The sequence below is a fragment of the Brassica rapa genome, chromosome A09, assembly GCF_000309985.2.
Source record: "Brassica rapa cultivar Chiifu-401-42 chromosome A09, CAAS_Brap_v3.01, whole genome shotgun sequence".
Lineage (NCBI taxonomy): Eukaryota > Viridiplantae > Streptophyta > Magnoliopsida > Brassicales > Brassicaceae > Brassica > Brassica rapa.
This window is the reverse complement of record NC_024803.2, coordinates 29359263-29386857: the sequence shown is the minus strand read 5'-3', so window position 1 is coordinate 29386857 and position 27595 is coordinate 29359263. Positions and strand designations below refer to the sequence as shown.

The 27595-nt window shown below is 35.9% G+C and overlaps 6 protein-coding genes and 1 non-coding gene across 7 annotated transcripts; 4 read left to right on the top strand and 3 right to left on the bottom strand.

Moving 5' to 3' along the window:
* Positions 1–1000: 1000 nt before the first annotated feature.
* LOC103839040 (mitochondrial import receptor subunit TOM20-2) lies at positions 1001–2538 on the bottom strand. Its single transcript, XM_009115516.3, has 6 exons — positions 2287–2538; positions 2101–2179; positions 1843–2012; positions 1705–1752; positions 1498–1602; positions 1001–1406 (listed from the first exon to the last, which is right to left on the bottom strand). Exons 1-6 carry the CDS (start codon positions 2383–2385, stop codon positions 1269–1271), a joined length of 639 nt encoding a protein of 212 aa, XP_009113764.1. The 5' UTR covers positions 2386–2538; the 3' UTR covers positions 1001–1268.
* Positions 2539–14133: 11595 nt separating this feature from the next.
* LOC103839039 (60S ribosomal protein L17-1) lies at positions 14134–15758 on the top strand. The gene is made up of 6 exons (XM_009115515.3): positions 14134–14311; positions 14417–14453; positions 14543–14583; positions 14966–15299; positions 15386–15453; positions 15555–15758. Exons 1-6 carry the CDS (start codon positions 14309–14311, stop codon positions 15600–15602), a joined length of 531 nt encoding a protein of 176 aa, XP_009113763.1. The 5' UTR covers positions 14134–14308; the 3' UTR covers positions 15603–15758.
* LOC117128770 lies at positions 14667–14796 on the top strand. The gene has a single exon (XR_004452160.1). It is a non-coding gene; the product is annotated as a small nucleolar RNA snoR74 (small nucleolar RNA).
* A 367-nt stretch (positions 15759–16125) lies between the features above and the next one.
* On the top strand, positions 16126–16827 carry LOC103839106. Its single transcript, XM_009115600.2, has one exon. It carries the CDS (start codon positions 16126–16128, stop codon positions 16825–16827), a length of 702 nt encoding a protein of 233 aa, XP_009113848.2.
* Positions 16828–18108: 1281 nt separating this feature from the next.
* LOC103839038 (adenine phosphoribosyltransferase 1) lies at positions 18109–19631 on the top strand. The gene is made up of 5 exons (XM_009115514.3): positions 18109–18371; positions 18469–18579; positions 18708–18800; positions 19071–19220; positions 19311–19631. Exons 1-5 carry the CDS (start codon positions 18287–18289, stop codon positions 19427–19429), a joined length of 558 nt encoding a protein of 185 aa, XP_009113762.1. The 5' UTR covers positions 18109–18286; the 3' UTR covers positions 19430–19631.
* Positions 19632–20397: 766 nt separating this feature from the next.
* LOC103839036 lies at positions 20398–21852 on the bottom strand. Its single transcript, XM_009115513.3, has one exon. The coding sequence runs from the start codon at positions 21735–21737 to the stop codon at positions 20664–20666; it is 1074 nt and encodes a 357-aa protein (XP_009113761.1). The 5' UTR covers positions 21738–21852; the 3' UTR covers positions 20398–20663.
* Positions 21853–22758: 906 nt separating this feature from the next.
* LOC103839035 (WD repeat-containing protein PCN) lies at positions 22759–27519 on the bottom strand. The gene is made up of 11 exons (XM_009115512.2): positions 26715–27519; positions 26474–26611; positions 26096–26375; positions 25938–26001; positions 25728–25841; positions 25485–25647; positions 25166–25313; positions 24137–24717; positions 23874–24064; positions 23447–23707; positions 22759–23352 (listed from the first exon to the last, which is right to left on the bottom strand). The coding sequence occupies exons 1-11, from the start codon at positions 26871–26873 to the stop codon at positions 23049–23051; spliced, it is 2403 nt and encodes an 800-aa protein (XP_009113760.1). The 5' UTR covers positions 26874–27519; the 3' UTR covers positions 22759–23048.
* Positions 27520–27595: the final 76 nt, after the last annotated feature.

Below are 27595 nucleotides of genomic sequence, written 5' to 3'. Positions count from 1 at the left end.
AGCATCCAGATTTGGAAGAAAGCAGAGGAGGAAGCTTCGCTCTGGTTTGTAGCTCAATCATTGGGATCAGAAGGAAAGGGAGGAGGGGTGGATTCAGAGCAGAAGAGAGAGGTTAAATGGAAGAAGCCACCAAGACATTTTTTCAAATGCAATATAGGTATGTCTTGGTCGAAGACAAAAAAGGTGGCAGGAGCTGCGTGGGTGCTTCGTGATTCAAATGGGGTGGTGTGTTTGCATAGTCGTCGAGATTTTGGATCGGTGGGATCAAAAGATGAGGCTTTCTTTTTGGCTTTTCTATGGTCATTAGAAAGTATGATCAGTCATAGGATCTTCAAGGTTCACCTTGCGTTTGAAGGAAGTGTCTTGGTTAATGCAATAAATAGACCAAAAGCTTGGCCTTCCTTCAATTTCAAAGTGAAAGAGATTATGATGTTGTTCGGGAATTTTTTGGAGTGGAAGGTTATGTTTGAACTTCCTGCAGCTAATAGGGGAGCGCGACTAATAGCTCAGAGTGTTGTGAAGCAGAATAGGTTTCAATCGTATGTTGCGTTGGGGCAACCAAGGTGGCTTTCGGGTTTGTTTGAAATGGAACGTGACTGTAGATAGTTTATGATCTGATTTTCCTTTGTAACGGTTCTTCAAATTTTTGATATTAATGGAAATTTCAGATGGAAAAAAAAAAAAGATAACAGTTTCAGTTTGGTTTCTTGCCAACACTCGTAACTCGAACGAACTGTTATTAAATCATTAATTAAATTTCTAGCAATATAAATTAAAGTATCTATACTTAGTTGAGTCGCACTACACAAGACAAAACTGTTTAACACAAAACTGCCAAATGCGACCAGGTCGCATATCAAATCATTATGCAACAAGATCATCAATCTTCCAAGAACTGTGATTCGTAAAAAAACATAATCGGAAAGGGAAGATGATGACCCTTAACCTTGCCTATTCTTTGGAGCTTTACTTGTCAAATTCTTACCGACAGCTTAATTAATTAATCATCTATAAAATAAGATACTCTCATATAGAAATCGTGAACACCTTGAGTTCGTGCCACAAAACAAAACATAACTAACCACGTAGATAAAGGAAATCAAATATCGATATGGAGTAAGAAAAGACATCCTAGATTAAGTAAAAATAAAAATAAAATTTGATGGAGGTGTACACCAAGCAAAACAAAACCATAGTCACAGGGCTTAGGACCGCTCTGATTGGAAAACGTGAACTAGCGGACATTATTTCCTTTATGGAAATGGCTATTATCTAGCGGGAGGAGGAGGAGGGCCAAGGGATTTAGCCATGCCAACCCAAGCAACAATCCCAAAAGCGAGAATGATCCAACCACATACATCGTATGTGAAGTCATTGTTCTTCTTCTTATTCTTCTTCTTACCACCCTGCATACACCAAAAAAGCAAGGATATTATAGCTATTCTCTTCATTTGTACGAAACCAGCACATCAAAGAAGCAAGGATATTATAACTTACGCCAGCATTTGATGAAGCTGAGGGACCTCCTCCTCCTCCACCACCTCCACCTAGTGACTGCTGCATCGTCCCATTCCCATGTATGTTCATATGCAGCCCCGGAGCCTAATAATTCACATATACAGAAGAAAGGTGTGTCAAACGATTGTTATCTCTTATTAACACAAACATCGGATCTGAAGATGAAAAAGTTGAAATAGTAAGTACCCTTGCTGTAACTTCCAAGGACTTGAGGTACATCTCATTACCTGGATCCTAAGATACAAAACATTAAAACAAAAACAAGAGATTAAGGAGTTTGTCTCACACCACACTCATAAAAGATTCAACAGTGAAGATGAACACCTCGTTTTCAGCTCTTTGGAAATAATCAGCGGCTTTATCAAAGTGAACTTTGGCTTCATCGGTATCAGGGGTGAGGAAGGCGTGGGCAGTGTAGGCGTTGCCAAGACACCAAAGAGCCTGATGCTTCCCTGGATTTAATGTCAACACCTCTTCCAACTTGGAAACCGCATCTACAAAGAAAAAAATCAATTCCTTATATTTAATTTTGTTTTAACGCACTTTGCTTCATAATCTGTAAGAAGGCGAACAAGCTGATACCATTTAACATGAGCTTTGCCTCGGGAATAGACTGGAACTGAGCAAGTTCAAGCAATGCTCCACCCCACTGCAGCAGATTCTGCAGAACAAAATAATCAAAGCAATCAATCAATCAAGTAATCGATCTCCATACAAGTATCAAGAACGATAAATAAATAAGAGGAGGAGGAGACAAGTGGTAGGAACCTCGGAATCGAGAGGATCCTTAGCGTACTGAGCCTCGCAAGCTTTGCGAGCGTGCTCGAACATCAGAAGCCTTTCAAAGTCGGCGGCAGAGAACTCCATCGTGAGATGCCGGTGGGAGGGGACAGCGAGAAAGAAAGAGAAAAGTTAGGGTTGGGAGTCTTTCTTGTTGTGTGAATTATTACAAGATCACCACGAAACCAAACCAAAGACCTTCGATTGTATACAGCCGCCGCCTTCCTAGTCGTCGTTAGATGAAGTATTGTATTCTAATTGGGCTTTTTGTGGACTTTTCTTGTTGGGCCTTTTGATGCTGTCTTTGATAAACCCACTACTACTACTACAACGTTTTCATATGTTACATTTTTTACACTTGCAATGTGAGATAGGCAATGCTTTGAAACCCGACCCGGACACTGAATCGGATAATTTATAGGGTCGCCGGATTATTGGATCGACCGCCGACGAACCGCAAGTTAATAAATTAAATAATTTTGTTATATAATAGTATATTAGCTATTGAAAATATAAGAAGTCTTTCATGTTTTTAAAACCATTTGGAAAAATACTTAATTAACTTTAGTTTTATTTTTTTCACATACAAAATATATTTAAAATAGACTATTTAACAATTTTGTAACAACTTAAGAGTTATGACACAGAATAAAAAAATATCAAAATTTAAAATTTATAAGTATTTAAATGTCTAGTATGAATAATAACATTAAACGTTAAATCCAAAAGAAAATATAAAATTATAATAAATTATCGATAACAAAAATAAAATAATGCCAAATTATATCAACTAGTTTTTTTAATAGATTCAAATAATCCACATGATCATATGATCTTTTTGTTTTTGAAAGAAACTAAAAACTTAACTCTAATTAGAATACAAAACATATTCTAATAATATAACTGAAAATTCCAAAAAAAAAAATATATATATACATTGGAAACGTCAGAATTATAGCATCTGCTTCCTTGACTTCCCTAATGACATTTCCCTTATCTTCTGGTCTATAAATGTTATTAACAGAGACATCAATAGAAAAAAAAATAACCATTATGTTTAAATATAAACTTATCCACGTAACATTATTATATGCATCCCTTAATGATGTCAATATATACACAAATCATAATAAACATTTACGTCAAATAAGTGTCGATAAGAGTAACTAGAACATCCTCAGAGCAGTATTCAGAAGGTAAATTTGTATAAGGTAACAGAGGAGTGATTCTAGGATCAGGATGTTTATGACCAGTTTATGTAGCCATGATCAAACTTGATTCCCTAGTTCTTTTCTCACCAACCACAATGATTCTTACCGGCTTTGTCGAGCCATGAGAGTCTCCCAAACCAAAACCACTCATCATCTTAGTTGGAGTATCTGTACCCAGCCCTAAAAACAACGAATTGACCTATTGGTTAAATTTCATGCATTACTTAGCAGAGATTTATGATATTACAAGTTTACGGGTCTAAATGGTGACACCCTTGAACTAAAGGAACGAGAGGGAATATTAAGTTCCTATAGTTCCCTTTTCTTTTTACATTCACTAGTAATTTTTGACATAAATGGACACACACATTTCCTCTTTGTTCATCTTTGTATATGGAACGATAAAACAAAAGTATTCCCTATCAACTTTGACAAGGAACTAAATGGAAAATAACAAAACTTGGTAAATATCTATTAACATGAACTGGAAAATTAACATTTTCATTAATGATCCACGTCCATTTCTTCTATTATATATGAAAAAATATATTCTTTCAACCTAACCTAAACAAGCGTCTAGAGTTTTACCGTCAAGACACACACACTTTTTTTTGTCAAACAAAACAAAACACATTTTTATTACAATTTTTAAGAGAGTTCTATATCATAACAAGATTTATATGGAAAATAACATAATATTTTGAATGTGTCCATTAGATATTATGTCATGTTCAGAAAACAATAGCATATCACGTCGTGAATGTCAATCCAATGGTGAGGCAAGAACCACGACCGGTAGTGGAACAGCTTGTAAAAGGACATATATCTATGTTTACAATTTTTTCTTTCTAAGATTGTTTTGTTATGCTATAAACATGTGCATTGAATATAATATATCAAAATTCTTCCTGTTTATTTTCTTTTTGTTTGCTTATATTAGTCGATATTTTTAATTTTATTTTGATAGAATTACTTTGGAAAATTTAAGATTTTTATAAATATTATAAGTATTAATTATGAAGTTTTAAACATATTTTTGATATTTTTAAATTTTATGTTAATATTTTTAAAGCACTGTACTCTCAATGTAGCAACTCATTAGTTGGAGTATCTTGCATGTCACTCTCTTCATGGTTAATTTTGCTGCGTGCAAATAGAAAGTCTACATTATATTCAAATTCTGCGCTCTTTTGAAAGTAGAAAAAGTTACCTTTCAGGTGCAGTTTCAAAAAAAGATTTCATCATTTGAGGTCCCAAGTTATCAAAACGGTGATAGACTCTCCTTAAGGATCCAAGAGCTCCATCTGTCAGCTCAACACTCTGCACAAAAACCAAATCACAACAGCAGCAAATAATCACAATAGAGTTATATTTCTAAACATGTTTAACTGATCAGGCATGCATTTGAATGATGAATAAGGAATCATATCATTGTTGTATCTGAATGTCCTAAGCATAGTCCATAACTTTCTGAGTTATCTATCTATGATAAGCATTGTGATTAGAACCAAGAAGTCATCTACTGTGAGTCTGTTTTCTTTGACTCCTACAGGACACAGTTCTTGAACAGATTTTATTAATGCTTTACTATGAGAAGGCATCAATGGTATACCGAAGCAACGAGCATTAATATGATTTAACATGTCTTCACTGAGAGTGTAATCATTGTCACATGCATAGAGTTCAAATATACGTTTCAAGGCAGAAACACATCGAGGCTTCAGTGAATTGGTTACTTGATCATATACTGGTCTAAATGGAAAATAATAAAACTTGGTAAATATCTATTAAAATAAACTAGAAAATTAACATTTTCATGACTTGCTTCTATTAGATATGGAAAAAATTATTCTTTCAACCTAACCTAATCAAGCGTATAGAGTTTACCATCAAGATGCACACACTTTTTTTTGTCAAACAAAAGATACACATTTTTATTACAATTTTTAAGAGAGTTCTATATCATAATAAGATAAAGATGGAAAATAACATCATCTTTTGTATGTGTTCGTTAGATATCATGTCATGTTCAAAAAAACACTAGCAAATCACGTCACCGACGTCAATCCAATGGTGAGACAAGAACCACGACCGATGGTGGAACTCCTCGTAAAAGGACATATATCTATGTTTACAATTTGTTTTTCTAAAAAATGTTTTGTTATGTTATGAACATATGCATTGAATATTAGGATATATATCAAATTGCTTCCTTTTTATTTTCTTTTTGTTTGTTTATATTAGTCGATATTTTTAATTTTTTTTGATAAAATTAATTTGAAAATTTAAGATTTATATAAATATTATAAGTATTCATTATGAAGTTGATTTGACATATTTTGATATTTTTAAATTATATGCTGATATTTTTAAAGCACACTACTCTCAGTGTAGCAACTCATTAGTTGGAGTATCTTGCATGTAACTCTCTTCATTGTTAGTTTTGATGTGTGCAGATAGAAAGACTACATTATATTCAAATTCCGCGCTCTTTTGAAAGTATAAAAAGTTACCTTTCAGGTGAAGTTAGAGATTCCATCATTTGAGGTCCCAAGTTATCGAAACGGTTATAGACTCTCCTTAAGGATCTAATAGCTTCATCTGTCAGCTTAACACTTTGCACAAAAACCAAATCAGAACAGCAGTAAATAATCACAAGATGTTTACCTTATCAAAAAAGTGTCGATAAGGGGAACCGGAACATCCTCAGAAAAATATTCAGAACGTAAATTTGTATAAGGTAACATAGGAGGGTTTATAGGATCAGGATGGTTATGACCAGTTACTGCAGCTATGATCAAACTTGATTTCCTAGTTCCATTCTCACCAACACAACGATTCTTACTGGTTTTGTTGAGCCTCCCAAACAAAATCCACTCATCATTTTAGTTGGAGTATCTGTAACCAGCCCTAAAAACAACGAATTGACCTATTGGTTAAATTGCATGCATTACTTAGCAGAGATTTATGATATTACAAGTTTACGGGCCTAAATAATGACCACCTTGAACTAAAAGAACGAGAGGGAATATTACGTTCCTAATAATTCTGTTTTCTTTTTACATGCACTAGTAAATTTTTACATAAATGGACACACACAATTCCTTTTTGTTCCTCTTTGTATATGGAACGATAGAACAAAATTATTCCATATCAACTTTGACAAGGAACTAAATGGAAAATAATAAAACTTGGTAAATATCTATTAACATGGACTAGAAAATTAACATTTTCATTAGTGATCCACATGCATTGCTTCTATTATATATGAAAAAAAATATTCTTTCAACCTAACCTAAACAAGCGTTTAGAGTTTTACCGTCAAGACACACACACTTTTTTTTGTCAAACAAAAAATACATAATTTTATTACAATTTTTAAGAGAGTTCTACATCATAACAACATTAAGATGGAAAATAACATAATTTTTTGTATGTGTTCGTTAGATATTATCTCATGTTCAAAAAACACTAGCATATCATGTCGTGGATGTCAATCCAATGGTGAGGCAAGAACCACGACCGATGGTGGAACAGCTCGTAAAACGACATATATCTATGTTTACATTTTTTTCTTTCTAAGATTGTTATATTACAAACATGTGCATTGAATATTAGCATGTATATAAAATTTCTTCCTGTTTATTTTTTTTTGTTTGCTTATAATAGTCGATATTTTTAATTTTATTTTGATAGAATTACTTTGGAAATTTTAAGATTTTTATAAAAATTATAATATTAATTATGAAGTTGATGAAACATATTTTTTTATATTTTTAAATTATATGATAATATTTTTAAAGCACAATACTCTCAATGTATCAACTTATTAGTTGGAGTATCTTGCATGTTACTCTCTTCATGGTTAATTTTGCTGCGTGCAGATAGAAAGACTACATTATTATATTCAAATTCCGCGCTCTTTTGAAAGTAGAAAAAGTTACCTTTCAGGTGCAGATTCAAAGAAAGATTCCATCATTTGAGATCCCAAGTTATGGAAACGGTGATAGACTCTCCTTTCAGGTATGCGTTTGAATGATGAATAAGGAATCATCTCATCTACAAGTCTTATATCATTGTTATATCCGAATGTCCTAAGCATAGTCCATAACGTTCTGAGTTTTCTATCTATGATAAGCTTTGTGATTAGAACCAAAAAGCCATCTACTGTGAGTCCATTTTCTTTGTCTCCTTCTGAACACAGTTCTTGAACAGATTTTATTAATGCTTTACTACGAGAAGGCATCAATGGTATACCGAAACAACGAGCATTAATATAAATTAACCTCTCGTCACTAAGAATGTAATCATTGTCACATGCATAGTGTTCAAATATATGTTTCAAGGCAGAAACACATCGAGGCTTCAGTGAATTGGTTACTTGATCATATACTGGTCCGATAGGGTGCATAGCCGTTATTTGCGCTTGCACAAAAACCGCTTGAACCTGCACAAAAAAAATCAGTTTGGTCGTTTTCAGACATAAAGTATAGTAAAACTTTGCAATGCTTAGAGTGTGAGATCTCACTCACAAGCCAACTGATATCAGATAGCCTCGAAGCAGACCACTCAATGCATATCTCGATTTCTCGAAATTGTTGCCTTATAGCTATGGTTATTTCTTCATTGTCGATTGGATTATGTTCTTTTTGGATAATACTATAACATGTGCTACTACGATAGGGACTCTCACCTATGTAATATAAGGGTCAGAATACAAACATTTAATAAGAAAAAGTTACAGAATTGATTGATGAAGACATAAGAAAGAAGCTAAATTGAACCTTTAAATGTCGAAACAGAAGAAGCCAATATTCACTCAGACGGTCCAAAGTTTCTAGTCTATCCATTACAAAAGAACTATTGCATCTTCTTGCTTGACTTCCCTAATGACATCTCCCTTTTCTACTGGTCTGCAAATGTTATTAACAGAGACATCAAAAGAAAAAAAACCCATTATGTTTAAATATAAACCTACCCAAGTAACATTATTATATGCATCCCTTAATGATGTCAATATATACACAAATCATAATAAACATTTACCTCAAAAAAAGAGTCGAGAAGGGTAACCAGAACATCCTCAGAGCAATACTTAGAAGGTAAATTTGTATAAGGTAACAGAAGAGGGATTCTAGGATCAGCATGGTTACGAAGAGTTACTGCTGGTCAAACTTGATTTCCTAGTTCCTTTCTCACCAACCACAACGATTCTTACCGGTTTTGTCAACCCATGAGAGTCTCCCAAAAAAATAACCACTCATCATCTTAGTTGGAGTATATGTAACCATCCCTAAAAACAATGAATTGACCTATTGGTTAAATTTCATGCAGAGATTTATGATATTACAAGTTTAAGGACCTAAATGGTGACCACCTTGAACTAAAGGAACGAGAGGGAATATTACGTTCCTAATAATTCCCTTTTCTTTTTACATACACTAGTAATTTTTTACATAAATGGACACACACAATTTCTCTTTGTTCCTCTTTGTATATGGAACGATAGAACAAAAGTATTCCCTATCAAATTTAACAAGGAACTAAATAAAAAATAATAAAACTTGGTAATATCTATTAACTGTGAACTAGAAAATTAACATATTCATTAGTGATCCACGTCCATTGCTTCTACTATATTTGAAAAAAAATATTCTTTCAACCTAACCTAAGCAAGCGTCTAGAGTTTTACCATCAAGACGCACACTTTTTTTTTGTCAAACAAAAGATACAAATTTTTATTACAATTTTCAAGAGAGTTCTATATCATAACGAAATTAAGATGGAAAATAACATAATTTTTTGTATGTGTTTGATAGATATTATCTCATGTTTAAAAAACACTAGCAGATCATGTCGTGGACGTCAATCCAATGGTGAGGCAAGAACCACGACCGATGGTGGAACAGCTCGTAAAAGGACATATATCTATGTTTACAATTTTTTCGTTCTAAGAATGTTTTGTTATGTTATAAACATCTGCATTGAATATTAGCATATATATCAAATTTATTCCTTTTTATTTTCTTTTTTTTTGCTTATAGTAGTCGATATTTTTAATTTTATATTGATAGAATTACTTTGGAAAATTTTAGATTTTAATAAATATTATAACTACTATTTATGAAGTTGATTTGACATATTTTGATATTTTTAAATTATATGTTAATATTTTTAAAGCACACTACTCTCAATGTAGAAACTCATTAGTTGGAGTATCTTGCATGTCACTCACTCTCTTCATGGTTAGTTTTTCAGGGTGCAGATAGAAAGACTACATTATATTCAAATTCTGCTCTTTTGAAACTATAAAAAGTTAACTTTCAGGTGCAGTTTCAAAGAGAGATTCCATCATTTGAGGTTCCAAGTTATCGAAATGGTGATAGACTCTCCTTAAGGATCCAATAGCTTCATCTGTCAGCTCAGCATTCTGCACAAAAAACAAATAAGAACAGCAGCAAATAATCACAGTATAATTGTATTTCTGAACATGTTTACCTGATCATGCATGGGTTTGAATGATGAATAAGGAATCATCTCATCTACAAGTCTTATATCATTGTTGTATCCGAATGTCCTAAGCATAGTCCATAACGGTCTGAGTTTTCTATCTATGATAAGCTTTGTGATTAGAACCAAGAAGCCATCTACTGTGAGTCCGTTTTCTTTGACTCCTTCAGGACACAGTTCTTGAACAAAATTTATTAATGCTCTACTACGAGAAGGCATCAAGGGTATACTGAAGCAACGAGCATTAACATGTTTTGACCCGTCGTCATTTAGAATGTAATCATTGTCACGTGCATTGAGTTCAAATATATGTTTCAAGGCAACAACACATCGGGGCTTTAGTGAATTGGTTACTTGATCATATACTGGTCCTATAGGGTGCATAGCCGCTATTTGCACTTGCACAAAAACCGCTTGAGCCTGCACAAAAAAATCAGTTTGGTCGTTTTCAGACATGAAGTATAGTAAAACTTAGCAATGCTTTAGAGTGTCAGATCTCACTCACAAGCCAACTGATATCAGATAGCCTCAGAGCATACCACTCAATGCATATCTCGATTTCTCGACGTTGTCGCCTTATAGCTGTTGTTATTTCTTCATTGTCGATTGGATTATGTTCCTTTTGGATAATACTATAACATGTGCTACTACGCTAGGGACTCTCACCTATGTAATATAAGGGTCATAAGACAAACATTTAATAAGAAAAAGTTACAGAATCGATTGCTGAAGACGTAAGAAAGAAGGAAATTTAAGCTTTTAATTTCGAAACAGAAGAAGCCAATATTCACTCAGACAGTGCAAAGTCTCTAGTCTATCCATTGCAAACGTTAGAACTATTGCATTTGCTTCCTTGACTTCCCTAATGACATCTTTCTTGTCTTATGGTCTGCAAATGTTATTAACAGAGACACCAATAGAAGAAAAAAAACCATTATGTTTAAATATAAACCTACCCACAGAACATTATTATATGAATCCCTTAATGATGTCCATATATACACAAATCATAATAAACATTTACCTCAAAGAAGTGTCGATAAGGGTAACCGGAACATCTTCAAAGCAATATTCAGAAGGTAACTTTGTATAAGGTAACATAGAAGGGATTCTAGGATCAGGATGGTTATGATCAGTTACTGCAGCCATGATCAAACTTGATTTCTTAGTTCTTGTCTCACCAACCACAACAATTCTTACCAGTTTTGTCGAGCCATGAGAGTCTCCCAAACCAAAACCACTCATCATCTTAGTTGGAGTATCTCTACCCAGCCCTAAAAACAAAGAATTGACCTATTGGTTAGATTTTATGCATTACTTAGCAGAGATTTATGATATTACAAGTTTACGGGTCTAAATGGTGACCACCTTGAACTAAAGGAACGAGAGGGAATATTATGTTCCTAATAATTCTATTTTCTTTTTATATACACTAGTAAGTTTTTACATAAATGGACACACACAATTTCTATTTGTTCCTCTTTGCATATGGAACGATAGAATAAAAGTATTCTCATGGAAAATAAATGGAACAAAAGTATTAACTTTAACAAGGAACTAAATGGAAAATAATAAAACTTGATAAATATCTATCACCATGAACTAGAAAATTATTATTTTCTTTAGTGATCCATGTCCATTGCTTCTATTATATATTAAAAATAATTTTTTTAACCTAACCTAAACAAGCGTCTAGAGTTTTACCGTCAAAACGCACACACTTTTTTTGTCAAACAAAAGATACATATTTTTATTACAATTTTAAGCGAGTTATATAACCTAACAAGATTAGGATGGAAAATAACATAATATTTTGTATGTGTTCGTTAGATATCATGTCATGTTCAATAAACACTAGCAGATCCCGTCGTGAACGTCAATCCAATGGTGGGTAAGAACTACGACCGATGGTGGAACAGCTCGTAAAAGGACATATATCTATGTTTACAATTTTTTTCTTTCTAAAAATGTTTTGTTATGTTATAAACATGTGCTTTGAATATTAGCATATATATCAAATTTCTTCCTTTTTAATTTCTTTTTGTTTGCTTATATTAGTCTATATTTTAATTTTATTTTGATAGAATTACTTTGGAAAATTTAAGATTTTTATAAATATTATAAGTATTAATTATGAAGTTGATTTGACATATTTTTGATATTTTAAAATTATATTTTGATATTTTTAACGCACACTACTATCAATGTAGCAACTCATTAGTTGGAGTATCTTGCATATCACTCTCTTTATGGTTAGTTTTTGCGTATTTCTTTTACCATATCGCTGCGCGGAACCTTGACCCAGCAAATATCTGATTGGAGCATCAAACAAAGACTTTCGAAAGAGTGTGGATCCGATATGATACTTCCTTTATTGGTCCATCTATACCCTAACCACTATTGGTTATGATACTTGTCATTTTCTATACGCTTTTCAACCTAGGACTAACAACATACTTGTTGGTAACCTTACCAATTTGGTACTCCATGGAAACTGTTGTAACAATGATTATTTTCTTTTAAAAATTGTGTGAAATCATATCGCTTTTAATCTACTCTATTAAAAGAAGAGTACACATTAGCATTAACTTTTACCTCATGAGTTATTTACACTAATTGCCATTGAAATTTATCTTTTCATTAAGGGTATTTTTGTCTTTGACTAATGAATCAATCTAATTATTTTTCTGAAATAATATATTTTAACAAAATTTTGCTTTTTCAAAAATTAGGCAGCAAAAGATTTTTCTCAAGTTTTTTTTATTTTCAAAGGGAGATATGGAAAGGTCAAAGTTAATCAAAACGATAGTTTCAGTAGGATATCTTTTTACATATTTTCTGGTTTTTATTAGAGGAAAGAATGATGTGATGTTAATTCATTGTATTTTTAAGCTTCTATCATGGAAATAGGTAAAACCCATTATCTTAATATGTTTCTGATTTATTTACAACACTTAACATATATACTATAAATATGATATATATATCACGTTATGATAGTTTTTTTAAGAACAAGTGCTTCCACTATATAAAGTGTTATAATATCAATATATAACCATATTAAATGTTTTTCTTTAAATAATAAAATTAATGTTTGTCTTATATAAATATCATCTACACAACTATATTTAAACTATAAGAATACAAAAATGAAGTAAATAATTTTGCATAAAATTATGAGACATATTCATTTAAATAAATATAAATTATTTTTGCTAAAAAATATAAATTATTTTTGCTTAAAATATTTGGTTTCAGTAAAATAAATATATTAATATACATACTAACTGGTTAGACTAACTTATATAAAATACAATATATAAATGATCCATGCAACGGTAGGTATCAAATAAAAAATAACTTATCTACCATATAAAATTGATTTATTTATCAAGATGCAATACAGTATGACAAAATCACAAATATAAAAATAGTTTAAAAAAATTAAATAATTATTTAAATATTTGGCATTATAAATTGAAAAAAACAACTATAGTTATTTAAAAATAACATCCGCACGGATGTACAGATCAAATCCTAGTTATAGTTATAGATACATGGAGAATTAGTAGTTATGGATTATATTTTTTGTGAAAAACTAAATCAATTGTTGTGTGTGCAGGTAAGAGATACGTGAGCGAGAGGAGTTTTTAAACCATGAAGAAGAAATCGTAATTATATTTAAATGTTCTCGAACAATAGTTTCTAATTTATTTTAGTTACATATTAAGTTCTTTGTTAGTTATCTTTATTTCCAACTCTATTTTAGAATAAAATATGAAATGAGATTGGAGATAATCTTACCATTTACAAAAAAAATATATTTTATTCTCTCTGTATTTATTTCTTTTTATTTATTTTTTTAAATCATTCTTCTTATTCCCGAAACAACCACTCGTTGGAGGTTACTTTTTGCTGGATAAGGTATTTTTGGCTCAACATCAAACTTTTCATTAGTCAAGAGTTAAATACATAGACTTGACCTCACAAGAGTTCAACTACAGAGACAAAGATTGATCTAGTATCACCCATGAACGCTTAGATTGTCATGTCTAAAAAAAACACCTTCTAGGTTTCTATGATTAAAAAAAAAAAAAAAAAACCGAAACTAACCAGCTATATAAGCAGCCCGTTTATATACTGATGAGAAGTGGTCCAAAAGGCCCATGTTATATATCTCACTACGGCATTTAGGGTTTTCATATGTGTCTCCCCATATATAAAGTAGTTTGTCCTACTTAACGTTACTTCAGTCACTTCTCCTCCGTCGACTCACCTGTTTCGCCGCCATGGTATGTGCTCTAACCTCTCTCTAACACACTCGCTTAGTCAACATGTCTTCGCATATAATATGTGTTTCCATGCTTATGTTTTTCGCCTTGTGTCTTTTTAATCAGGTGAAGTACTCCCAGGAACCCGACAATTCCACCAAATGTGACAACTCTTTCTTAACACTACACTGTTACTAGGCTTTCGTAGTGATCCACGGTTATTTACTTTTCATTTGTTACGCATTTTTGCAGCTTGCAAGGCTAGGGGAGCTGATCTCAGGGTCCACTTCAAGGTAAAAAAAATGTCTTATTGTATCTCGAAAATGAACTAGATTAGGCTTTTCTCGTTAGTATAGGATAGAAGAAACCTGAATAACAAAAAGCAGGGCTCTGTTGTTACATGAACTGAGCTCACGTAAATGTCAGGGAAATCGAATTGGTCATCATGATTGGGTGAACCTACGTTTCTTCTTATAGCTAATGGTTCAGTACATGATGGTACATTAGTTTTTTAACTTGTAATAATCCTTGAGTAATGTACATTAGTTTATGTATGTTGATTGGTGGTGCCCTTTGCTCGATTTGCAAATGATTCTTTAAGTACTTTAGAAATGTTTTTGTATCATTGTCTGTTTGATAATTTGAGTGACTCTGATAATGTATTTGTGTGAACAGAACACTAGGGAGACAGCGCACGCCATAAGAAGGCTACCATTGAACAAGGCCAAGAGGTACTTGGAAGATGTGATAGCTCACAAGCAAGCAATCCCCTTCACACGTTTCTGTCGTGGTGTTGGTCGTACTGCTCAGGCTAAGAACAGGCACTCAAATGGTCAAGGTCGATGGCCTGCTAAATCTGCTCAGTTCGTTCTTGATCTCCTCAAGAATGCTGAGAGCAATGCTGAGGTCAAAGGTTTGGATGTTGATGCACTTTTCATATCTCACATCCAAGTGAACCAAGCAGCAAAACAAAGGCGTAGGACATACCGTGCTCATGGAAGAATCAATCGTATGTGTTTGCAGCTTTTTTCTTCTTTTCAAGCATCTTTTCTTGACGAGTTGTGATCCAAATCTATCTTCTTCTTTTTTTTGCAGCTTACATGTCAAACCCGTGCCACATTGAGTTGATATTGTCAGAGAAGGAAGAGCCTGTTAAGAAAGAGGTAAATGATTGATCCCATTGTACTTTATTTAATCTTTGATTTCAACATCATCATTGATGTGCCTCTTCTCATATCGTTTTCTGATATAAATAAAATTGCAGCCAGAGACTCAGTTGGCAGCGAAGTCAAAGAAAGGAGCCTCGTCTTGAGCCTATAGACAAGTAACTTTTTCGTGGTCACCTCTGTTACAAGAACCGCTTGATACATTTTGTTCACTTATCGTTCTGTAAGACAAGGAGCCAACATTTTCAAAGACATAATAATATGATTCTTTGTTTCTGGAACAACGAGCATTGTTCACTTTATTGAGTAACCAATTCCAAAATTTTGAAACGAATCAGTTCTGTAATGATTACAAATTCTCACTTGTTAAATACTTGAAATCTATCTTTTGGCAATCCACAGTCTGGTAGATAGGATGTAAAGTCTAAGCCCCATATAACTAAGGGTATTTGCTATAAAAAAAAGTATACAAAGATGATCACTCCATGTAATCAAATATGTGATGATACAACAGCTAATGATGATGTAGATCAATTACATGGACTTCCTGATGAACAAAATTATTACCAAAGAAGATATACATCTAAATTCGGGTGTTGTCTTTTCAGTGCATCAAAAAACTCATACTAAAAAATGGTGATCCTGAGAGCCAAGTAAATCTATCCGATAATGGAATCAAAGCACCAAAAAAACTCATGTAACACAACAACAAGAAAGAAGGTGGTCAGCATCTTGTCTACCAGTTTCTACCAGTTAAGACCACTTGTCTACCAGTTTCTACGGATAGAGGTAAATGATGGACGCACGGCGTTTTTCTGGTTTGATGATTGGCTACAAATAAGGAGACTCATAGACATCACGGGATCTATTGGAACATGCTATCTTGGAGTTCCTCGTTCTGCACGGGTGTGTGAAGCTGTTACACAGTCGAGTTGGAGCGTACGAGGGCATCGAAGTCGCCAGTTTCATGACTTGCACTCTCGCATTCAGAGAGAGCCAGTTCCAAACATCAACAGAGGCAGCGATGTTATGCTATGGAGGCATTCTGATGAATCCTATAAGCCTTGTTTCTCTTCGGCTAAAACATGGGAACAGATCAGAGAAAGAAAACCAATAGTTTTTTGGAGTAAAAGTGTTTGGTTTGCTCAAGGAGTTACAAGGTTCTCCTTTATAGTCTGGTTGGCTGTTAAGAACAGATTAGCTACTGGTGACAGAATGAGAGTTTGGGGGTTGCAACAAGGTTGTATGCTGTGTGGAGAGCTAGATGAGACCCGTGATCATGTCTTTTTTGCTTGTCCGTACTCATTTACTATCTGGGATAAGCTGGCAAATAGATTGAGTGGGAGTAGGATGATCCAGATTGGACAATAACTCTGCAGTTTGTGTCTGAGAATAACCTGCAGGTCATGGATAAGATTCTGCTCAAAATGGTGTTTCAAACAACCATCTATCATATCTGGAGAGAAAGAAATGGGAGGAGACATCAGGCGGGTTTTCGCAGTGTGGATCAGTTGGTTCGTATTATTGACAAGACGATAAAAAACAGAATAACGTCACTCCGGTACAGGGCTGATCACAAGTTTGCCGGCTTAATGCAGGGATGGTTTGTTGTTTCGGACAACACCTAGATAGAACTTCTTTTTGCAAAATTTACCTTGTAAATAAATCTTATAAAAGACAGATTCCAATAAGGCCAAAGTCATGATTTTAAAAGGCAATGTCAATACGGTAGGAGTGAGTTAGCAAGTGGGTTCGATAGCGACTGATGCTAATGAGTTGTTTTTGTGTGATAAAACATTTAAACATGTGTTTTATATGTGAAAGAAGACTAGCCACCATTGACTAAAAACACAAAAGCCACCAAAGAGTAAAAGTTAGGCGTGCTTAGACTCAAAAATGCGTTTGTCAACATTCATTATTTTATTTTTAGTTTTAGGCTTTGAATGGCAAAAGCAATTCAAGCAGGACATATCAAGTAGATCATGCAGATCAAGCAGGATAAGTGCAGATCAAGTGGGACAAATGCAGATCAAACGGATCATGCAGGAGATAACCAAATCAAATAATTTATTATAACTTATGAATGACAAAATCAGTTCAAAACTATATATCATATATTAAAACAATAAAAATGACACTTAAATATCTAAACAAATATCTTAGATGTTATAGCATCAGCCGAAATGCCTGTAAATATTTTATAGGATACTTTTCTTATTTATAAAAATTAAAATTTATATGACAAAAAATAATAAGTAGAGAATGATAATTTTGTATTGTTAAAATTGTAAATAAAATAAAATAAAAATATTGTATTCATAAAATTAGATAAATATATTTTTAAAGTTATGTGTTGTAACAAAGTTATTTATTGATAAAAAAAAGCAGATCAATACCACCAAATATTGGCGGATGAGATCTGCTTTCTCCACAAAAAAAAAACAAAAAATATTGAACTGCATACAAATCTCCCGCTTGAACTGTTTTTACAAACAAAAAAAAGTGAATGGTAAATACAGTGTGAGAAAATTGCACGTGCAGAAGATCTGCACTTGTCCCGCTCCTCCATTCGGATACTTAAAATGAAGCGTTGCATTTATTTTCAAGATCTCAAAATATGCTACCTTAGGAAAAAATAAAAGAAAATAAGAGATTTTGGTGGGTGGGGGCAATTCCGGCAAAGCGAGAAAATCATTTGGATAAATTGGTATTTTTATATCGTTACACTAGGTCTGTGTGTTTGCATCTTGACGACGCCTTCTCTCATTTGTTCTTCTCCCGATTCTTTGGTGTTAATAACAGTAGCAAAGTTAGTCTGGACAGTGAAACCATGGCAACCAAAGAAGATGTGCAAGATCCCAGAATCCCCAAGATCGCATCTTCCATTAGAGTCATCCCCGACTTCCCTAAACCAGGTCTGCTTTTGATCGAACCTCCTCTTTCCACTAGTTTAAAGATTGATCTGTGTTAATGTTTTTGTTTGGTCTTATGGAATTGGATACTTTTGAACAGGGATCATGTTTCAAGACATAACGACGCTGCTTCTGGACACTGAGGCCTTTAAGGACACCGTTGATATTTTTGTTGAAAGATACAAAGGCAAAGGCATCTCTGTTGTTGCTGGTAACTAACTAACTAACTAACTCTTTCATACCCTTTAACATACATGTCTGTTTCCAATAAGCCTACTCTCTATTCGCCCCTTAATGGTGAAAGTTGATTCCTTTTTGTATGTAATGAAATGGTTACAGGTGTGGAAGCAAGAGGTTTCATTTTTGGACCTCCCATTGCGTTGGCTATTGGTGCCAAATTTGTTCCCATGAGGAAGCCCAAGAAGCTTCCTGGTATCTTATTCTTTCCTTTCCTTTGTTATTTTGATTTAGAGTTACTTCAATGTCATTTTTTATCTAGCTGCTAGCCTGCTCTGTCGTTTTCTTTTTCCAGTAGCCTAAGTGGTTGTTTGCTATTGAGTTTTGGACTATCTTGGGCTATTACGAGAAATGTGTTTGTTAAAGTCATTTAGACACCACTTAGTAAGCAGCACCATGTTGATATCGCCGCCTTGCTTGTTTATCCTAATGAATGAATCATTTGGTGGTTTCTTCATGGAACAGGGAAGGTGATCTCGGAGGAGTATTCTTTGGAGTATGGAACAGATAAGATAGAGATGCATGTAGGTGCTGTTGAGCCTGGTGAGCGTGCTATCATCATTGATGACCTCATTGCCACTGGTGGCACTCTCGCTGCTGCTATCCGTCTCCTTGGTAAACTCCAACCCCACCCTTTTTTGACTAATGCCAGCATTTTTGCCTGTAATAAACAAAAACAAAACTCTTTATTTTCTGTGGTTGCAGAGCGAGTAGGAGTGACGATTGCTGAGTGTGCTTGCGTCATTGAGTTACCTGTGCTCAAGGGAAGGGAGAAGCTAGGAGAGACGCCACTTTTTATTCTTGTCACCTCTGATGCTGCTTAACAAGAAGTAACCACCCTATAAGGACATAATGGGGTTTTATTATTGGAATCATATCAAACATGTTATTTTTCATTGTATTGCTTTTGGGATTTGATCCTTTGTTATTCTCAACTTTATCATAATTGCCTCAGACAAGAAACTCGAGCAAAATGATGGTCTCATTCTTTCTTCTCATATTTTATTGCATGATTGGTTTCGCTTACATTATCAATTTATATTCATAACAATCCTTGAAGAAAAGAAGAGGAAGCAATTGTGTTACTGATGTTTCTTGTAAAGATGAGGTGGTTGGGGAAATACAGTGGGATCAAGAACTCACGGATCATCTCGCTTACGCTCTTTTGGGACAGTTTGAAGTGTTGGTGAGCTATCTAGAGCAAACTCTTCCGGGTGGGAGACATGGTATCATCTTCTATCCCTATGTTAGTGTGCTGCAGAGATCGATAAAGCTCCAATCAATCTACAGAGATGGCCCTAGGTCCTTATGAATCAAGACAGATACCAAACACTTTGTTTTTAGCTGCTTTGAAGATCCACAGCACTCAAGGGACGGGCCTAAATTCCCAAGTACACAGGTTTGTTAGTTTCTGCTATGGAAACGCCGCAAAAACCATCAGGTGGCTTTGGATGGCGCAGATGAATATTCAAGTATGGTGGGAGGAGTTTCAACTAGAGGAGGATGGAAACATTTAGGTATTGAGAAACGGCTCAAGGATGCTGAATCTATTCTCCATGGAAGAGGCTGGTGACATCGAAAAGTTGAAAGCTGTGCTCAAGAACAGCCTAAGCAGGCATTGAAGACATGACATGCAGCAGTTTGCTCCGATACAGAGTTTCATTTGACTTGAAAGATTTTTTTCTAAGTTACTCGGGCAAAACTACGAGTAAAACCAACATAAATCTTCTTCAGTCTCTAAACAAAGTTGTAGTAAAGTGGCAGATTCTAGGCTTGATGATAAAAAATTTTGATAAACAAAGTTCGTTAGCTGTAATTTGTTGCATGTTAGTGTAAGAAGCACAGTTATATAAATCTGTGAGCCACGTTGCTTTTGAATAGTTATGTTTCGTCACGAGAGAAAGCATTCTCAGCACGTTGTTCTTCATAGAGTATTGTAACAGCATAAACTATAACTAACCGAGATTTACATATTTAACTATAATATTATATATCATTACGCCATTGCATTACGCTAAACCACTACAAAAGAACAACACCACATTTTTACTCCAAACCCTAAACTAAGCATGACAGCTTGGTCGACAAGTTTTCTCTTGTGGTTGTGTGGAACCTCCACGTAAAGACGTAATCCTTGGAATCACACTCAAGTTTCATCACATCGCAGAAGGCATGCACAAACTCCTCCTTACCGCCTCTCCCCCACTCTATCCTCACCCAGCAAGAGAACCCATTGTTCTCCGGAATCTTGGCTTCACAGCAACGGATCATCACTTCCCCACAAATCCTCTTCCCTCTTACCATCGAGTCTAGCCACGAGCACTCAGGCTGCCCCATCATTTCCTTGTATGCCGAGTTCACGAGCCTGACTCTGTTGTTGGCATCGGAGATTATGGCTGGTAAGTCATCGGATTCGAACTCCTCTTCCACATCTTGAGGTGACTTCTTGATGATTTGAGATGGGTTAGTTAGTGGATTAATGCATGCTACGTTGATCCTTGAGCAAACCGGTCTTATGGCCTGAGGCGCTATGACCTTGCTTGTGGTTGTTGTGGTGATAGGTTCTTGAAGTTGCTTCAAGAAATCTCTCTCTTGTATCACTTCAGCGGTCTTGTTTAGATCAATGGCTTCTTTTACTTTGATCTCTGGCTCCATGCATTTGGAAGGAGGAGGAGAGCATTGAAGAAGAGGCAGAGTCACCAAAGCAGGAGAGCCACCATTCTCCAAGGCGTAGCCAACTTGTGCGAGGTTAGGTATCCCAGCGTGAGAGAAAGCCTGAAACGACAGCGTTTTAATAGGGCCAAACACGCGTTGTGGAGTAGTAGTGGTGGTAGAAGCAGATGATGACGGCTTGTGTCTCTTCAACGAAAGAGGAGACGTTGGACCCATGCCGCCTCGGCCTCGCTTGCGTGTTCTCGTGGGACGAGCTTGAAGCTGAGGCCTGAGGTTACGGAGGTAAGGAGATTGGCTGATCTTGTGGGACATAGAGGAAGAAGAAGAGTCATTATCGTTAACTTGAGGAGTCGTCCCTGGCTTAGGAGCAATAGGTCTGTACTTGGACAAGATCTCAGCTGTTTTAAGAGTTGTGGTGGTGGTCGAGTGAGAGTTATGAGGGCTGAGTATCTTTATCATTGCGTCAAACTAAAGGAAAACAAAACTCAACCACAAGAAGAAGGAAGAAAAAAGAAGATGGATGTTGAGAGATCAGTAGAGAAGGTGACGAGAGGTGAAGGTTATAATAAGGAGAGTGAAGAGCCAATAAGAGAGAGGCGAATATTAAGGAAGAAAGACATTTGGAGAGTAAAGGATGGGTACGTGTTAGTGAGGGTTGGGGATAGGGACACGTGTGGAGAAGTAAGTTTAATGTGCCGTTTTTTACAAAGAGATGCTATGGGATGTGGTTCGGTTCACCAATCACAATGGTTGTCACCGCAACGCGTGTTGGTGCTGGACGTCATGCGTGCCTACACCTATCACCAGTTTTTGGTTTAAACTTTAGTAATTTTTTTACTACATGCAATGTATATTCAAAGTTTTGTTAAGCGTTATTGGCGTCTTTGGTTGTTGGAGATGTTTGTGTCTGTAAGTGATTGGTCGCGGGGGAGGAACACGAGGCAGTTGCAGCGTGTGTCTGAACCATGCAACGGTGGGAGAAGAAGGAGAGACACGTGGGGATTTTTTAGTTGACGTCTGGGGGCTTCTTTTCTCGTACGTGTCTTAATAGCTTTTTTTTCTTGAGATTCTGGCTTTGCCGTTTAACATCGTATGTTTGGTCGACACATATAACCTTTCCGCTTTCGTGGTGGTTTTGCTCATCTCTCTTGTACTTTCTTGATTCTGAATTCAGGGGAAAAGGGGGTTGGAATCCGTTATAAGAAAAGTGTTACGTTTTGTTTGTGGAGCCTAACGCTCCATGCATGTTAAAGATTTTGTCTTTTGATGATTGCGAGATTTGTTAATTGGTCCCATATCCACCATTTTTTATGGTAACGGATCCTACCATAAATTCTAGTTAAGATAACCTTATGAGATGATTTTATCATCACTTCTTATCGCTAGTTTGTCGACTAATCTTTACATCAAGTACTGTTAATTACGTTGGAATGAGCAGAGTCCCCATATTAGCGGCAACTAAAAGTTTTTAACATATAAGTGAACAAAAAAAAGATTCTTAATATTCAATAAAATTATGAGCTAGCAAAACTCAGTATCTAACAAGGACGAATAGAACAAGCTAAAAGTTAAAATAAACGAATAAACAACAAAACCAAAAACAGACTAATTGAGAGGCTCTTACAAAATCCTTCGAAACATATAATATTGCACAACATATAGAAAGCAACTATACTTCTTCGTCCACTGACACTCTTCGACTTCTCTAATGCGTAAAGCTTGACTTCAAAAATTGAAATGGAAACTCTCTTCAGAGAAAGAGCCTCTCCCTTATGTCCCGAATATATGTCTGTGAACTGGCTGGGAATCTAAACCCTTGATAACTTCTATCCATGGTTTCTCTACGACCAATGTTGCACTTTTTGATAGATGTCTTAGATATAAAACCGGATGCTTCCACGTTCCCATTTCAAACGTCTCTCTCTCCTTACCCTTCTTGCTCTCTTTTTTATATTCCTCCAACCTACGCTTTCTGTTCCCGCTTCCCAGTTTCTCCAACCCAATGCTGCCGAATGTCAAATCCATCTCTTCGCCTTGTTCTGTCGGCTTCCCGAACTCAATCAAACACTTTGCTCTGCTTTGCAACAACAAATACAAGGGTCGCGATAAGAACGGTTTACTTTACTTATGAGCACAAGTTGTCATTGGTGATAATAAATCTTTAGTACCTGGAACTGTAAATGATTACAGATGATGAGCTCGGTGATGGAGAGAATGATAGCCCTACGACCTCACCAGGAAACTCTTGGAAGCTCTTTGGCAAACAAAAAGTATGTCGCAATGACCACTTGCCCAACTCTCTAGCCTCCACGTCCAATGCAAAGACCTGGTTTGAAGAGGTTGAGATCACAAGCATGTTATTGTCCCTGGGATGAAAACCAGCGGCTGCAACAGATGCACCATCAAGCCTTGACATGAACCAATGCTGCCTGTAATCAGTCATAATCAAAGCCTGAATGAGAAGAAATTTACAAGGAGCTGCTTGGATATATGCAAAGCCATATTTATATATTCATAATGCTCTGATGATAGAGTACTACTGTGAACAAGTCTTAATATATATTGTAAGCAGATAGGGATCACAACAATGTTTACCTCTGTGTTTCCAGGTCGAACACATAAATGTCCCCAAAGCAATTGATAGCAGCTAGCCAACGATCATCTGAGCTAGTATACATTTTTAAAATTGGAGGCTCACGAGGAGGAGAATCATTTTCCTGGCCTTCCTGGCCTTCCTGGCGTGGAGTAAGAGTATCTAATAGCTCCATGTTATCAATTTCAACAATCTGCCAGAGCCAACAAAATAAAGTTCAGATATTTGATAAGGACAAGCAAGTAAAAGAAAAATTAGCACATACATATATCTTTCTATCATGCCCAGCTATTATCAGCCGAGAGGAGTCACAGCTGAAGACCATGGAATGAGCAAATGGAAGACTGGGGAGTCGCTTTCTGTTGGGACTCCATGGATTCTTTCCAAGTTTATTTTTCTCCAGCTCAAACAGGCTTGGGCGAATTTGGTCAGAATACGCAAAAAGTGATCCTGTGTTAGAAATTGCACTGCATATGATCTTCCGGGCATCTTTACTTTTAACACGAACTAATGGCTTGGTGGAGATACGCCCACTACAATCACTGCTTATGTGAATACGAAGAATATCTAAAGAACAAGATTCCTGAACCATGAGAAGAGAAGTCTGATTGAACACTGTGTTATGTACCATCTGCATAGGTACTCTCTGAGGGGCAGGACATATATCATGTGGAGAGAACTTAGTAAACTCTTGAACCGAGTATGCAAAAAGCTTCGCATCATCACCAGCTGAAATGAGCATTGGAGCCCCCAAGTGTGCCCATTTATGGTAACTGAAACCAGTCGGCTTGTCCTTCTTGCGCTGTTTACGACTTTTCCTCTTTGCATAACTGTCTGGAAAGGTGCCTGCAAAAGGAGGAAGTTTAACAACCACAAAATAACAGAAAGAAGGGCTGCTTCTAGATCTAGATACAGGATAACATTGTTCACATATGAATCCTGATACGCATCATGGCCCATGCCCAAAACCAATGCTAGGGTTTCTTTTCTTGTGATTATTATAAAGTAGTTTAATAGAATTAGGTATTGAATGCAATAGACACAAAGAAAACGAATATTTGCACATGTAAGAGATTATGGGCGACAAAAGAGCTCGGAGGTTAGCTGCGTTAGTCAAGGTTTATATGTTTTAACAAAGGGAGAAACTCTAACGCATTTTGTGTTCTAGTTTCTGATCATCTTCTATTGAATGCTTTGAGTTTTCTCTGTGTATGTGATCCTTCAACTCTAGCATGAATTTTGATTGCAAATTTTAGTGGAAAAAAAAAATAGAACAACTGAAGAAGCTACTGACCTTCGGAACTTATTGGCACTGCCACAGTTAGAGCTCTGATGTCATGCGTATGAGCCCTAGCACAACCAATATAATCCCACTTCATGGTGGAAGAAGGGTTCAAATCTTGCGACTTAAATGTACCACCAGCGAGCTTATATAGAATAAGCTACAAATGGATGACAGAGTATTAGAAAGAAAAAAACCTTAAAATTGGTCAAACCATATGTTTCTCTACTTTATTTAAGTCCCATGTCTCGTCAAAGGGAAACCAGTCTTTAGGATACAACAATTGTCAACTAAAATTCACATGAGAGAAAACACCAGTAGTATCATTTACCTGCCCATCAGCACCTGCAGAAAACACGCGGTCATGACTTGGGGATGCCGCAAGAGCATTGACATCACCCTTGTGATTAGAATGCGCCTGCAAAAGAGTTCCATGTTGGCTATCCCAAAACTGGACAGTTCCTGTACTATCTCCGCTGACAAGAACTCCACATCTAGAGAATAAAATGTAGGTCATTAGCAATAGAGAAAAAAATAAAACACAAAACCAACATAAGAGCACAATAATTTATACCTCAACGCAAGAAGTGACCAAATGCAGAGCTCGGACCCATTTCCAAGCCCTCCAAGTCCAACAGTAATTCTATATACCTCATGGCCGAGGTTAGCATCCCAGCATCTTATCAACCTACAAATAATTTTTTACTTAGACAAATAGAAAAACATTCAAGTGGCCTTCTTTCCAATCAAATAAGCATAGAACGTAAAATAAAAATATCCTCACCCATCACTACTGCCAGAAAAGATTCTCTGTGCGTCCAAACTCCACGTCACACTTAAAGCACGTCCTGTAAAAACAATGATCCATAAAGCTCTAAGCAGATATAACAACGAAGGATCAAAATGATTGGTATAGTAAGGGGGGGCGTGAAGATGTCTCACCACTGACCCGAGGCAACGATCTATAGTAAGTTAACTTGTCGGATTCAGAGATAGAATATATCCTCACGCAGCCATCATCACAGGCAGCTGCAAGATGCCTATCACAGACCTCTGATTTCTCGTTCAACTGCGAATCATCTTCAGTTCCACTTTCTTCCTCGTCATCTGATTTTACACTCAGTCTATTCTGAATCAGCTCAGGTCCTTTACCTCCTGCTTTAATGGAGGGAGGAGCCACAGCCATTTGCCAGATTGATACTCCAATTGACTCTAATACGACCTATACAATCAGATTGATAAATAGAATTGAGTGATTAACAAGCAAAACCTGTCAAGTACAATACAAGAAGCTAGAAGGTTTAGCTTAGTGATATCAACCTTCTGCTTCAAGTCAAAAAGATCCCACTCTGAAATCGTGCCATCTATGCTAGACGAAAGTAACATAGAGGAACCTTTAGAACCAACACCAATCCAGGCAAGGTGCGAGATTCTCGATTTTGGATCTCCATGGATGATCTAACCTCAAGATAGAAGTAAAAAAACACAAATTAACTGGATATATACTTCATGAATCTTATAGAAAATTTGTTAACTGGAAGAGAAGAATAAGAGCGCGTACGAGTTGACAGTGCCAGGAGACAGTACCGGGAGAGACGAGCCAAAGTTCAAGAGAACCGTCCTCGCGAGCTGCGGCGACCTGAGAACCGTCGGGGCTGGTAGCAAGAGCTACGATTGGAGAAGGCTTCCAGTCGATGGAGCTACAACGGTACTCAAACATGGCGGCGAACGGAGGAGGAGGAGTATTTTCTCAGAGAAAATACTGAAAGGAAATAGGCGCCGTTTTAGGGTTTTCGAGGGTTTTTTGGTTACGAGCTTTGGAGCGGCAGTTTAAAAGCGGTCGGGTTGACCTGGTAAGAGACTTACTTGGGGCATAAAGTTGGTTTAATTACGTTGTCAATTGCCACGTCATCAAATATTGTGAAGGGTATTTTGAGAGCCTCCAGATGAGGTAGCGGCTTCGATATTACCATTAAGTTTTTGGACACCACTCTGCTTATCTTGAGAATACGTTTTGGACACCACCACCAATGTATTATATCAACAAACGATCAATGTGTTAGGAGGTAAGGTGACATTAGGCTATTCACATTCGAGGAAATCAACATGAAACCAACTAAATCATAAACCAAAAAAACCGTAAACCGTTTTCCCCATCCAAAATGAAGCTAGAAGGTTGTAGGTTGATAATGTTGCTCAAATGTGAGGAGGAATACAGTCGTTGTATGGTATATGAATGAGATACTTAGTAAAGATGAAACTCAAAAGATCAATATGTAAGTGTAGGTTGACAATGTTTGCATAGGGAAACACACTTGGTATACCTTTTGTCAATCCTTTGATAGTCAGGCCACAACAGAGAAGATCCGAGAATAACCAATGGCTAGTACTAGAGTGAGCAAAAAGTATCAGTAAAATCTAGATGTTTAGTTCGTGCATCCC